The 15,692-nt window shown below is 37.6% G+C and overlaps 1 protein-coding gene across 1 annotated transcript; it reads right to left on the reverse strand.

Annotated features, from left to right (window-relative positions):
- Window positions 1–6,356: 6,356 nt before the first annotated feature.
- Window positions 6,357–7,309, reverse strand: LOC103259301 (olfactory receptor 5AP2-like). Its single transcript, XM_008056987.1, is given in 2 exon segments — window positions 6,357–6,967; window positions 6,970–7,309. Coding segments are annotated over 2 exon segments (951 nt in total).
- Window positions 7,310–15,692: the final 8,383 nt, after the last annotated feature.

Consider the following 15,692-nt stretch of genomic DNA (forward strand, 5'->3'; position numbering starts at 1 on the left):
CTTCTGAATTCATGCATTCAGCCTTGTCCTTTTTTTCCAGACTCCAGACTTATAATTCAACTGCTTACATCTCCACAGGGATATTACATAGCAACTCAGCATGACCAAAATAGGATTCCTCATGCCCTCCCCTAATCTGCTCCAAACATAGCATTTTCTTTCTAAGCCAATGACAGTCCCACATTTTCACTTGCTCAGATGAAATTAGATATATAGATAGATAGACAGATAGGGGATAAAGTATCTCTTGTCTTTCTCACATACTTCATAACCAACCCATCAGATGATTCTGTTGTCTTTTCTTTAAAAAGATCTGTGTTCTAAGCTATCTCTATCAGCTTCATCCCTACCAGGAAGTCTTAAATCAGTGTCATCTTTTCCTTAGATTACCACAATAGAAAGGAATAAAGAGGGAGAGAGAAAGAGAAAAAGAGAGAAGAGGAAGAGGAAGGAAGGAAGGAAGGAAGGAAGGAAGGAAGGAAGGAAGGAAGGAAGGAAGGAAGGAAGACAGGGTGGGAGGGAGGGAGGAAGGAAAAAAGAAAGAAATAATACAAATGAAACACAGGAAATTAAATAGTTCATTTTCTATTATAAAGTTACTTCTAAGACATTCTGAGAACATATTGGAAGTTCTTTGTAACTGATCTTCCAATCCTTAAAATCAGTTAAAATTCTATCCTGTTAAATAACCACTTTTGAAAATTTACATGCATTCTTTAAGTCTCCTTTTTTGCATATATATAAACATATTATATATGCAACAAATTGATAAACTGACATAATGGATGACATTTTTATATAATACACATAATTCTATGTGTTTGGGGGTATATTAATATATATGTGTGTGTGTATATATATAAATACACACACACACACACACACACACACACACACACATACACACACACACAGGCTGACAATTGCCACCAATTTCTCAATTTCTGCATCTAATATCATAAAAATATTTTTTTGAATGCCCTTCAGAGATAATTAAATATGTCCTGTGTTTTCACTCTTTTTATACACAAAATTTATTAAATTTTCATTTTTTATACTATATGCATTCATGTAATGTACATGTAAATGTGCTTTCATGTATGTAAATTTATGGGTATGTTGAACATTTTATAAATTTTTTAACTTATTTCTAATGATCCTAAATTTTCTTCTAAAATAATCAATTTTGATAGCTTAGTTGGTAACATTAAATTCAATGTTTCAAATATTTTCTATTTCACATGTGTACTCTAAAATTTTTACTATTTCTTAAGTTCTCTTGAAATTTTCTACATCTGAACATATTTATAATAAATAAAATAATCTTACCTTTTATCCTTAATTAATAGTCACTGAAAGTAGAAGGAATTGTTAGTTTACTTTTTTGCTTTATTCATTTTTTTAAGAATACAAGTTTTCGCCAGGCTCGGTGGCTCAGCCTGTAATCCCGCGCCTTTGGGAGGCTGAGGTGAGTGAATTGCCTGAGCCCATGGGTTCGAGACCCGCGTGGGCAGAGAGACCTCATCTCTACAATAAATCAAAAAATCAGCTGGGCGTGGTAGCGCATGCCTGTAATTCCGGGTACTCCGAAGGCTGAGGCAGAAGAATCGCCGGAGCCCAGCAGGCCGAGGCTGCGGTGGCCAGGAGCAGCCACTGCACTCCAGTCTGGGTGACAGAGTGAGACTCCAACTCAAAAAAAAAAAAAAAAAAATACAGGTTTTCTGTTTCCAACGGTCAGGTAAATAACTTTGAAAAATTATTCAACTGACATAAAGGAATCAGCTATGGCAGAATTTAGATGTGGTCAATGAACTCAACAAAATGTGCTTCTTCTGAATCCAGGGTGGAGGATTAGTCTTACTAAGGCTATGATCATTCTCTTGAGATTTAGTCTCTGCAAAAGACGAAAATGTTTAAAGTCTGAGATATACTAATCACAATTAAAAAGTGAATTTTGTTTTGTCCTGAGATAATTGAACTACCTTTCCCCAGTGAATCACTTATACCTGGGAGAGTAGCTTAAGAATTTAGAAAAGAACAAGAAGTATTTCATGACCCTGAGCCTTCATTGATCACAGTAGTTAATTAAATGGCACAAGGTAGACCAGTTTCTGCCTCTGGCTTTCAGAATTCCATTAAAAATGCAATCCATATTCATTTCTACGAGAATATAGTCCTAACTTCATTAAGTTATTTATTCAACAAAATTAATAAATTTGCTTGATTGAGCAGACACTATCCTTGGTTCTGGTAGAGGAGCCAGCAAAGTTAATCGTCTCCATTCCTCCATGCAACTTGCTGTCTGGAGTTGGGAGGAGGCAGTTATTAAAGGGTGATAGGAAAAAAGTAAAGGCATTGTGTGATCTGCTGCCCTTTCCCAGCATCTTTCTTATCCCAGTTCGTCCCCTCCTTTCATTTGGTCCCTCTAGTTCATGTACATTTGTCTTCTTGCAATCCCTTTAACAAAACAAAGAGCATCTTGCCTCAGGGCCTTTGTATTTACCATGCGTACACTCAGAAAACTCTTCCACAAGCACTTACATGTATTATCCCTGTTCAGGCCTTACTCAAATGCTATTTTCACAGAGAGCTCCTCTCTGACTCAACCACTCCCTATTCTGTTGTCTGCTTTGGTTTTCTTCAAAGCATCACTCATTTCATGTCAAATGCACACATATATGTATGTGTTCATAATGCATTCGATGTAGATAATAAAATCTTCTTCACTGAAAAATAATTTTAATGAGATATGGAATTTTATTTTTTACCTGCTATATCTCCCATACCTGTGATATACAAACTCTTCAACAAATATCTTTTGAATTACTGCCCATTTTCTTGTTCAAAGCAAAAACTAAAAAACATGTAACCTAAAATACAATTTGTAACTTAACATAGAGAATAATTTTTGTAAGTTATTTATTTATTATAGAGCGTGGGGTACAAGTGAAGATTTACTACATAAGTATACCATACGCAGGCAAAGTTTGGTCTTCTGGGTGGCACTCTCTTCCCCTGGTAATGGACCAGGTACGTTTTGTGTTGTCACACGCCCCCATTCTTCTTCCTCCCTCCCTCCCTCCCCTAACAATTGCCAAGGACACTGAGACTAGTCATATTAACATAAAGGTGAGATCTGCAGCCACTGAAAAGACTATTTTAAACTCAATCACATTTAAGTATGTCTCTAAGGTATAGTTCCCTCTAGTAGTATAAAGGGGGTGCTATTAATTTATAGAGTAACAACTAAATAGGGAAAACTACTTTATTGATATTTTCATGTGTCCAAAGTTCTAGATGCCGGGTTGTTAAGTTAATGTATGAATCTGGAACCCAGGTGAGAATTCAAGTCTAAAGATACAGATTTTACAATTATTACACATTTCTTAGATTACCTAAAGATTGGGTGAAGATGGAGAACCAGACATTAAGAATTAAGAAATTTCCTCCAAGATTTGGAGACTAGCATGAGAAGGGGGTAGAGCCATAAAAGTTAGCTGGGAAGAGATAGGAATTGAAGAAAAAATAAATACTAAAGAGTGAGTGATATAGAAAACTAGAATGGGATGTGTCAAGGTAAGTCAAGGAATTAATTGTGGCAAATCTTCCTGAGATATCAAGTCAAAGTGACACAGAAAAGTAATCTTTGAATGCGTAGCATTGAAGTATCATGTGTCCTTGACAAGATTAGGTTCGATGGAGAGATGTTACAGAAACACAACTGGAAATTGTATGAAGTAAATGGTATATGCATAAGCCGAGGTAAAGAGCAGTCATTTTTATTTAAAGTTTAGTTTTAAAGCAAGTAGAGATAAATTAATAAGCTAGTGACTGTTGGGACTTTTAGTCAAGGAAATTATTAAGAAACGTGATATTAGACAATGTCAACAAATCAGGATATTACAGTGGAGCTGGAGATGCTAATGCTTGGGTAAAGTATGGATACAATATTTGAAGTAAAGTTGATGGAAAGTTCAAAGAAGTGAAAGAGTTGGTCTTAGGTAAAAGCAAAGACACAGTATCTATAAAGACAGGAAATGTCATATGGGAAGATTTAGAGGTGGTAATATGGGTATAATCATATCTTTGTGGTTTGGAAGATAAATTATAGGTAATATCAGCAACTGAAAGTAGAATGAAATAGGCAGTTTAAGTGGAGGCACAGCCAAGCAACAATTGAGTTTAACTAAGCTGGTATTTAGACAGATGAATAGACTGGAGGGAAAGCAGTCAGAATTGAGGGTGAGTGACAGTGTGCCATCATAGTCTAGACCATGGAATCTCAGCTGAGTAATGAGTGAAATGTAAACCTAAGAGTGGTGATTGGATGGGCATGGTGGCTCAAGCCTGTAATCCCAGCACTTTGGGAGTCCGAGTTGAGATAATTGCCTGTGCCCAGAGGTTCAAGGCCAGCCTGGGCAACTTGGCAAGATCTCATCTCCACAATAGATCAAAAAATTAGCCGGGCATGGTAACATGCACCTGTAGTTCCAGCTACTTGGAAGGCTGAGGTGGAAGGATTTCCTGAGTCCAGCAGGTCGATGCTAGGGTGGCTGTGAGCATGCCAGTGCACTCCAGTCTGGGCGATGGAGTGAGACTCCAACTCAAAAAAATAAATAAATAAAGAGTAGTGATGAAAAATCATAAAGGTTCACTTTCCTTGGATTGATGATTAAGAAGGAGATTAAAGGCTGAATATTACAGTAGATAAACTAGAATAAAAGGAAACATGAAGGAGAGTGAAAAGCATGATACAGTTTTGGATATCTTTGAGAGAAACCTTGGTTAACAGTTGAAAGAAGTTATAGGGGTATGAGGGGAACGTTCAAGGGACTCAGAATGAGATAACCCTTCCTTTATGGTTTCTAACAAATTTTTCAGAAATGAGATAGAACATGCAGAGCACTGATGTTCTCCCTTATGGTCTACAGTGGATGGTAGAATAAAAAGAAATATGACTAAACATTTACCTAATTCCAAATCATTACTTAGCCATCCTTCAACATTCCATCTCGTCAAAGAATTCCATTGTCTCATTTTGTTCCAACATTGATAGTTCCCCCCACTACAGTAAGCAGTAAACAGCTAATTTAATTTCACAAATGTTTATTGAAAGCTATGCGAAACCTTAGAAGAAGTAGAGATAAAAAGTTAAAACACATTGATTACTACCACTAAGAAATTCTAATTAAGCCGGGCTTGGTGGCCCAGCCTGTAATCTCGTGCTTTGGGAGACTGAGGTGAGTGGATTACCTGAGTCCACAGGTTTGAGAGCTGCCTGGGCAACTTGGCGAGACCTCATCTCTACAATAAATCAAAATGAGCCGGGCGTGGTAGCTCGCACCTGTAGTTCCAGCTACTTGGAAGGCTGAGGCAGAAGGATCGCCAGAGTCCAGCAGGTCGAAGCTGCGGTGGCCGGGAGCGTGCCACTGAACTCCAGTCTGGGCGACAGAGTGAGACTCCAACTCACAAAAAAAAAAAAAGAAATTCTACTTAATTCAAAAATAAGTACAATATTCCCCCATTATTGTTGTGGTTTTCATAGTACTATAATACCTGAGAGAACTCATTCACATCTTTTATTTGTTACTCTTCACATTCATGTGAGAGGATGAGTGTTATTATTTATTGTGGATATTGGACACATTATGCAGATTTGCCTATCAGGTTGAAGTGTCCATTATTCCGGCTTCCAGGTGTATGGGCACCTGGCAGTTGACACCTGACTTACACTCTTGGAATTTTCCCTGCCTTGTCTTGCTCATAATACCCTCTCCAACATGGTAATTAACATCCCAAACAGGCCATTGTGGAGATACAAACACCTGGCCCTTTTTACTCAATTTGGGATACCTCTGAAGGACCATTTCAGCTCCAGAACATCATGTGGAATTGGCTGAGTCCTCTCTTGCAGCTTTCTCACAATTCAGTTCCTTCTGTGCAATCCTGCTTCCCTCACAATATCCCCCTCTCCCTGCCCCGGAACACTCTCCCATAAACTTCCTGCATATAAATGTCTTCCTCAGAGTCTCTTTGCCTAGAATAGACTATTTGCCTGGAACCCAACCAAAGAAACCAAAGTATATATAATAAAACTGAGATTCACATAAACTACATATTGAAATAGACACTTAAGCTCAGATTATCCAATTCCAAGTGTTCTGAGACATTTGCCAGACACCATTTTATCCACTATATTAATTGATCAGATGGACCCATTGTAAATATACTTAGTTTCTATGAGATTAAGAAGTGTGCTTCATTTTAAATAACTTACTTTGATACAGAGAAAAAGCTAAAGCAATCAATTAATATGAGCATACATTTTCACCTACGTAACAAATGGTAGCATGGCTTTATAAAATGTGCTTCTGTTAGACCTTCTTTAGGGCCTCTTTCACATGCTTATTTTTCAAACTATGGATGAGGGTATTTAGCATAGGGATTACTACTGTATAAAAGACAGCAACAAACTTGTCTTGATCCATAGAGTAGCTAGATGTTGGATGCAAGTACATGAAAAGAATTGTCCCAAAGAATATGGTGACAGTCATGAGGTGAGAGGCACAGGTGGAGAAGGCTTTGTCCTTGTCTTCTAATGAAGGCATCCTCAAGATGGCAATGAGGATACACAGGTAGGAAATGAGGACAATTGTAACACAGCTGATGACATTAAAACTGGAGAAAGCCATGATCCCAATGCCATTTATGTAGGTATCAGAGCAAGAGAGTTCGAGAAGGGGTGGGGTGTCACAGTAGAAATGGTTGATCCTATTAGAGCCACAAAAGGACAATCTGAAAGTCAACCCTGCGTGTAAGGCTGCATTTCCAAAGCCTGCTAGGAATGAGGTAGCTACTAGTAAGAAGCAAATTATCTCAGACATGATGGTGGGGTATAGCAGTGTGTTCCAAATGACTGCATACTGATCATATGCCATCATGGCCAACACGAAGCATTCATCTCCAAGAAGGAGCCAAAGAAGTAGAACTGGGCAGCACAACCATTCAAAGATAGGGACTTATTCTCAGTCACAAGATTCACCAGCATCTTGGGAGTGACAGAAGAAGAGTAAGAGGCATCAACAAAGGAGAGGCTGCTGAGAAAGAAATACATCGGGGTGTGGAGACAGGGGTCAATCTTAATCAACACGATCATCCCCAAATTACCCACCATGGCTGCCATATAGATTGACAGGAACAATCCAAAGAGGACACCTTGGAGATCCGGATTGTCTGAGAGTCCTAAGAGGATAAATTCTTTCACTTCTGTTTGATTTCTTCCTCGGATCTCTTTCATGTGACTGATCATTTGTTCTGCAATAAAAAAGAAGATGGACCCGGAATTTGGTCAGATGAATGCATGTTGGAGATATAAATGTATTTTAACTAAATATGTAAATTCTAATAGAAGAATGAAAAGTGAAAATCATAGTAAAAAGTGTGTTGGATCAAGCTGGGCTCGGTGGCTCAGCCTGTAATCCCGTGCCTTTGGGAGGCTGAGGTGAGTGGATTGCCTGAGCCCGTGGGTTCGAGACCCGCCTGGGCAGGCAAGACCTCATCTCTACAATAAATCAAAAAATCAGCCAGGCGTGGTAGCACGTGCCTGTAGTTCCAGCTACATGGAAGGCTGAGGCGGAAGGATCCCCAGAGCCCAGCAGGTCGAGGCTGCGGTGGCCGGGAGCGGCCACTACACTCCAGTCTGGGCGACAGAGTGAGACTCCAACTCAAAAAAAAAAAAAAGTGTGTTGGATCTGAGGTCAATTCAAAAGACTTGTTTCTGAGTACTAGTGTGCTGTCTACTAACTAATGACCTTGAGGAAAGTGATATAGTATCCATCAACTATGATCATTTTGGCATTAAACATTTATTGAATAATTAAAAGATCTTGTTCATAATATGTGGTTCTCCTAATTATGTATTATAAATAAATTAATTGATATATTAATATATTATCCAGACACAATTTCTGGAGAAGGATAACAGAATAAATTCAGATATCTGACAATTCTTCCTCAGTACTAATGGAATATATTTAAAATATTGAAAATTAGTAAAATTATTCAATAGTGGCATGCAAAGAAAATAGTTGAATCTCCTGAGGTGGATGGAGAAATTTTAAATGTATGGCCAAGGAAAGAGAGAATATTCCCATGCAAGCTATAGAGTACAAATCACACTTCAATTTCCTAGAATCAAAATCCACAGTGGAAAAAGGGGAATAAATTAAATATTAATTATGCCAGTAATTCACTCTAATATTTAGAGAATCGAATTGTAAGAATTAGTAAATATTCCTGATGAAAATGACAAAACTAGCCAAGCATGTGAAAATCCCTAACTCAGATTCACAAGCTCACAAGAGAACCAGGAAACATCAGAAGTAACATTTGGAGTTTTTCAGCTATGAAACTGAATAATTTAAGACCATGTAAGCAAAATGGAAGTAGATTCATTCCTTTTAAGGCATAACAAAGGCAAATATAGGATAGCAAAAGAAAAACAAACAAGCAAATAAAAAACTTAGAATACACACTCAGACTAGATCTTCCAAGTCAGAGTTTAAACCACAGCTTCACTGGAACCCATCTTTGCTTCTACTGAAATTCCTCATCCTTCCTCATCCTCAGATTATTGAACAAAAAAGAAAATGTACTGGGCTAGTTAACAAAATATGGCTCAGACTGTAAGACAAAGGTAAATTCGTCATCCATCACATAAAGAAGTTATTTGATAGTGTCTAAAATTAAAACATGGGGTCAAAATTACCCGGTACCTTTGCTGACATTGGCGATAAAGGGTCTACTGTACACAGCAGGGGAGAAGAGTGGGCAGGAGCTGACTCCCTTCTCACAGTCACTGCCATAGCTCAGTGTTCTTGAGATAAGAGCTTGATATCTCAATCAGTAATAAAACCTGGTATTTTAATGAAATACTAACAGTTTCAAAGTATCATTGCACCTGTTTTCTTATATGAGGCTTATCACCAATAGTGAAAGTTAGCCATGAAATATCCTAAGAGTATTATTACAAATATCTTTTGTGAGATGAAGTCAGCATAATGTGGAGTGTTTCATCTAATCAGTGGTGAATTCTGGGCTAGAATATAGGTCTCCTGATGCTAAATTATTTTGTTTGTCAGCAAAATATCGCTTCTCTCTGTATTTCACTGGCACAAATGTACAGCCTAGATGCTCTTTCTTGGAGTTATCTTACTGTTTGAACATCATAGAACAGAATTTCCAGAAAAGAAAAGAAAAAGAATGAATGGATGTTTTTCTCTCATCTCTAAACAGGAAGTTTCCCTGAACGTTACTTTAACAAATAGTGAAAAGAATAAAATGCCTAAACAAACCAAGCACACAAAGAAAGTAATAATAAATAAAAAAACAAGTTCGAAATGCACTAAAATCTACTAAGGATTCACTATGCCCCACAAGCACTGTCCTAAGTGTTTTCCCTGTAAAATTGTATTTAAATTTTATGTGATATGCAGGTTATCATCCCTTTTTGGAGAGGGGAAATGTGAGTTAACTCAGAAAGTTAACTTACACAAAGTCACAAAGTTAGCCTAATGTTCTCTAAATTAATACCCAGCAGATGTAAGTCCCATTCTCTTAACATTTGGGATGATTTAGAATGGCCCTTGTCAATAATAGTTGTGAGTACTAATACAGAGTGCTTGTAGAATACATTTAGTTACACTAAAATCAGCATTATATCTCCTGAAGAAAAAGAAATATATAATTAAATTTGTTAAAACATGTCTTTCTTGGAATTTACATTAATTAACTTGAATGATGTAAAATATCATTTTTTCACATCTTGGGCTGTGAATACTTGCTTCTGTTTCCCTCTACACTCTGAACTCTATGTTTTCTTATGTTCTGTAATACTTTCCCTCCCCCTGCTGAGATTTTTCAGACAACCCTCTAGTCCAGTGATTCTTGATCTGGGTTTTTAATTTCTAAAGGTTTCTAAAATAATACTGAAATTTTCTGAGATATTTCTAGTGTTTAAAAAAATCTTTAAAATCACATTTTACTTCCTACTTACATTTGTCCTAATGACTTATAAATTTTATAGTAACAAAAATGGACTTAGCATTTATTTAACATACTTTCTTAGCTACTCAGTGCTCTTCGACCCTTGGGTAGATAAGTGCATAAGGAGATAACAGGATTGTGATTTTTTTTTTGTCAGTAAGGTAACTCTTTATATCTTTTCCTTATCTTTTGTTAGGTTTCAATTTGATCCTTTTGCTTGTTCTTGGTCAATACTTAAATTCCCCAGATAAAAGCAGATGAAAACTCATAAATTCTTCTTAGAAAAATCATTCACTTTAATTTTCCCAGGTTAAGCAAGTGGCATAGTTGGAATGGATTTTATAGAACATCTGTTAAAAAGTAGAAAGTCTGAAACCTTTTACACCTTCCCTGTGATGACAGTTAATCTGCATTCAGCAGAGTTTGAGTCTTTTTTTCCTTTCCTTTTCCTTATAGATAAATGTCCCAATGAGTTATATTAGGGTTAAATATAATTCAAAATATAGCATATGCAGTGGCAGTGCAGCTGTAATATCATTTACGGTTAATTCCAGTTGTGCAGTCTCTGAAATAAACTCTGGAGTAAGCATCCTAATTCACTTTAGGTAAAATATATCTTGTTTTTTGGTCTCTGAGGACAGTGTCTCTTATGCCACCTCATTATAATCTACTTGTTTTTCCCCTCTGAAATTAAGAAAATCGTGGGTCTTTTAAAAATATTTATCTCCTTTACTTTTGGGACACCTGGTCTCAGTGGAGAATGACTTTTGAGTCCCATACTCCTAACCCAGCACTAAACATCTTCACCTATCTCCCTTGGTAGCTGTGATGTGGTTCCTTTGGAAGAATCAAAAAAAACACACAAAATGGCAGGTTACCTCTACCTCTAAAACCTTCCACCTTTTAAGTGGAAAGCGACTTATATATGTCGCTGTGCTACCTGGATGACAGTGAGGAAGCTGAGTAGGGGAGATATAGAGAGAGAGGTAGAAAGAACAGGACCCTCTTGGTTTGGAATCCTTACTGTGTGTCTCACTGATTGTGTGACTGAGAATTTCATTAAAATTATCTGGAACTTTTCATTTTTCATCTCTAATGCCTACCTCATAGGGTGATTCTGGAGATGAAATAAATTAATAAATGCGAGTTGTGGCATTCAATACGTATTGGATGCCACAACTCACATTCATCAGATATACATAGATAACAAATAAAAGTTTTCCCTCACCCTAACATTCCCCACCACTCTCTAGACTTAGAAATAGCTATCACCTAGATTGAGAATATGGGATGTCCCGTTGCCCAAAACATCTTCAATATAAGAGACACAGAATCTGAAAAAAAAGTATTGATTTCTGGTGATCATCTATACTATTTATGCTACTATGAAGACATTATAATTAATTTGTCTGTTAGTAGTCAATGCAATATGCACTAGATGCCAGGGAATATAAAGACTTAAAAGATATGTTGTTTTATGTCCAGTCATTTAGACAAGAAATATTTTAAATATCTTGCCCTTTTTATAGTTATTTGAGAAGAAAAAAATACAGTAGAGTCTTATCAATGCAGAGTCTCAAACATAAGTGGTAAACAATGGAGATATATCCAATAAATAAATAACTTATTTAAATGTGAGTTAGTTGCTACATGAAAACAAACTGTGATAAATTAATTGAAATTAAGTTTTGTGCAACTGGATATGAATGAAGCTTGGAAGAAAGATTACACGGCACAAGGAGGTCAGTGGTAAGGGACACTGGACATCAGGATTTTCAGCAATAAACTGCAGCAAATGAGACTGCTGGGAGGATAGATGGTAAGTCCTAGTCAGTTCCAGGCTATGAAGAACTTCAGAATATGAAGGGAACTTATTCTAGCTTGAGTGTCATCAGAAAGGTACCAGACATTTTTTATACAACATGCAACAGTGAAAAAAGATCTCATAAAACATGCACCCAGTTATAAACACAGATTGCACAATGTGCAACAGTAAAAGGCATATCTCATATACCATGCACTCAGTGTAAACACTTCTTACACAATGTGAAGCAGTGAAAGACACATCTTATACAACATGCATCCAGTTATAACTACATCCTATACCATGAGCAACAGTGACAGATGCATCTCATACAACACGCTCCCAGTACAGATACTTTTTGTAAAATGTGCAACTGTGAAAGATACATCTCATACAACATGGAAAATAAAGGTCACCAGATAATGCAATATTGCCCTGACACCAGTTTGTGGACCAATCATAGGTTTAGGATGAAATGTGCTCTCCATGGAACATTCTGAGAATTTTCACAGAATACAGGATTTTGAACGTGGTACCATACAAGGTGAATCACTGAGAGTTAAGTTATGCTGAACTTTTGATGAAGAATCATGGGAGTCCAAACCCCATAACCAAGTAAAAAAACATTTATTGGGACACTAACAGAGGTGATGATGATGAGTTAAATTGTGACATCAACTCTAAAGGAGATTCTAAAGTAACATGGATTTTAAATAATGATGAGAAGCTGGGCTTGGTGGCTCAGCCTGTAATCCCGCGCCTTGGGAGGCTGAGGTGAGGGGAAAGCCTGAGCCCGCGGGTTCAAGACCTGCCTGGGCAACTTGGTGAGACCTCATCTCTACAATACATAGAAAAATCAGTCAGGCATGGTAGCACGTGCCTGTAATTCCGGCTACTTGGAAGGTTGAGGCGGAAGGATCGCCAGAGCCCAGCAGGTAGAGGCTGCGGTGGCCGTAAGCGGCCACTGCACTCCAGTCTGGGCGACAGAGTGAGACTCCAACTCAAAAAAAAAATGGTGAGAACCTGTTCAGCTAGTCCTCTTCTTAGTCATAGTAGAAGATACTAGTCAAGTGATAATAGCAACGGATATTTACTGTGCATGTACTACTTGCTAATACCTTCCTAAACACATGTGCTTTTGATACATGAATCCTCTATCATATATAGGAAAGTCTTGCCTTGAAAAGGAACCTGTTTCAATCTTCTGCATGTGATCAGTCAGTTTGCCCAGTATCATTTACTGAATAGGTTCTTCCCAGTAGTTGTTGGGAGGCTTTGCAGTCATAAAGAAGGACAAACATATGGACTTCACAACAACTTGGATGGATTTAGAGTCGATTATACACAGTGATCTATCACAGAAACAAAGAACAGAGTTCCATATGTTCTCACTCATAAGCGGACCTTGAACAATTATAATACTATAAGAAAGGTATTGGCAATAGTGAGAAACTGTCAGGGGAGGGGAGATGGGATTGGCAGTTGAGGGAAACTGCTAGGGGAAGGAGGAACATACCTCATCAGCAAGGGTACCTGCATAATCAGTGTTTGCACACCTAACTCTGAATTGTACCCCACATGTTTATAAGAAAAAATAGAATAAAATAAAAAATAAATATAAAAAGAAAAAAGAAAAAGGGAACCTATTCAAATAGTTAATACAGATCAGAAAGGGCATTTAAACACTGTTCTTCCTTACTCTAGAATGTGTATTGCTAACTTGTATAATTGCAGTTCAAAAGTAGCAAAGAGTTTGTGAAACCATCCTTCTGTATTAAATATGGATAACACATAAACTACAATAATGAGCAATGCCATATTTGCTGTTTTGCAGGTGACACTGGCAAAATCTGAAATAGTATATGTGACAGTCTTGATGATGTTGATTTCTGGAAGGAAGAGTGAATTAAAGGTATTAGGAGTAGAAAGGTGAAGTGGTTAAATTCCTAACTTAGTGAATTTTATCATCCCTTAGTTGAGATGAATTATTTTATATCAGAAATTAAAGGAGGTCTCTGTGGAATTATTATTTTTCTTCTTGAGATATTATGAAATGTATGACTGTCACAGTGATGAGGAGATACACTATAGAATCTAGTGGGTGAAGAAAAGGTGAAAACTTAAAAGGTACAGGACCAGTCCTTAACAACCAAAACTGTCCATGCCTGTGGAATTTTTAAGTATCCTTCCTTATATAATGCACTTACTAGAATTATCTAACCCTTAGATCTACTTTCATTTACGTGTAATCACATTTTATGTATTCCATAGACAAATACTGTTGAATTATTTTCTATGCAAAACCCTCACCAGGAATGTATCTATTTAGTAACTCAAGAGGGAAAATAGTTTGGAGTTTTACCAAGAGAAGTTCATAATTTCAGAAATGTATGCCTTCAGTTGAACTGTTGCAAGACTGCTTGAGTTATAAGGCAAACTTGTATCAGTCTGCATTTTTTAATGGGCACATTTTTGGAGAATCTACATGCATGTGCAAGCATCTGCCTTTTTCATTAAGCAGCTGTGCCTGATCAGATAGTTAATAAAATAGGCATTATACTTTTATCATCAATTACTTTCATTTTATTTCTCCTCTTAAAATTATGCATGTAGGTAAATTATATTATCTAGAACATAGAAAAGCCAAAATAAAGTATTTGCTGTAAAAAGATGTGCTTGGGTCTAATGGGTATAGATCCACTGTTCCAGAAGAGACTTTCCACCGGTAACTATCCATCAACAGTGCTTCATCAAATAGATTTTATATCACCTGGCCAAACCAAGAAGAGAATTTTTCTACTTGGGCCTTGTAAGCTCATTTTACTTTAAATGAAGCTATCTATATTCATTCAGTATAAGGTAATACAACCACTATCACTACAACTATGAAAGAGAGGGAGAGAGAGAACTTAGTAAATTAGCAAAATGCATAATTGATCTAATAACTTTTATATAAACAAACAAATCTCAAATTTGAAAATTGAAATGAAAAAGAAGATTCTCATTTATGATTTTCAAACATTAAATGTATAAGCATAAATCAAATAAGAAATGTGCAAAAACTGTGAGACAAACTCCAGGAAGGTACACAATAGGCTCTTAGACAGCAAGATTCAATTGCACTAAAGTGGAAATTCACCAAAAGTTAATTTACAATTTAAGTATATGAAAATATTTTCTTAATAATATTTTTTCAAATAAGTTGACTATAAAATTTATATGAATGACAAAAATTATATTATAGTCATTAAAACCCTAAAAAAGATTCAGAGGAGAGCCGGCGGCAAGATGGCGACCGGGCAACCCGGTGTCTGAAGCCCTCTGCAAGGGAGATCTGCAGTGGGTCTCTGACTCTCGCCCCGGGAGGCTGGGGACCCCAGCATTGCAGCCTGCTCTTCAGACAGAGCTCGGCCATCGCTATCACTGGAACATCGCAACGACTGGACAGTTTTACTGCATTGCACTCTCCCGCCGCTGCCGCAGCCCCTCCCCCCACCGGTGCTCCCGCCGCCGCCGCCGCCACCACCACCGCGGCCTCTGGCATGGGTAGCTCATCACAACCCGGCCGGAGGAGATCCACACCAAACCGCTTCAGGGAAGATCTGCTGGGATCGCTGCCACCGCTCCTGCATCCGAGACTGTCCTGTCCGCCTGGCGTGGGGATCCTGTTGCCTGCTCGGAGGCAGTCAGCCATCTTGTTCCTGTCCAGCCCCACCCCCTCTGGGGCGAGCAGATGAGATAGCACCACCTGCTGGCGATTCAAGGTAACAACACTGAAACGGGAGAAACAACCTTGATAAAGACATAGACCAAACTTCTGAACCGAGGTTAATCTGAACTGTCC

The sequence above is a fragment of the Carlito syrichta genome, unplaced genomic scaffold (genome assembly GCF_000164805.1).
Source record: "Carlito syrichta isolate Samal-C Ts95f unplaced genomic scaffold, Tarsius_syrichta-2.0.1 Scaffold302588, whole genome shotgun sequence".
Taxonomy (NCBI): domain Eukaryota; kingdom Metazoa; phylum Chordata; class Mammalia; order Primates; family Tarsiidae; genus Carlito; species Carlito syrichta.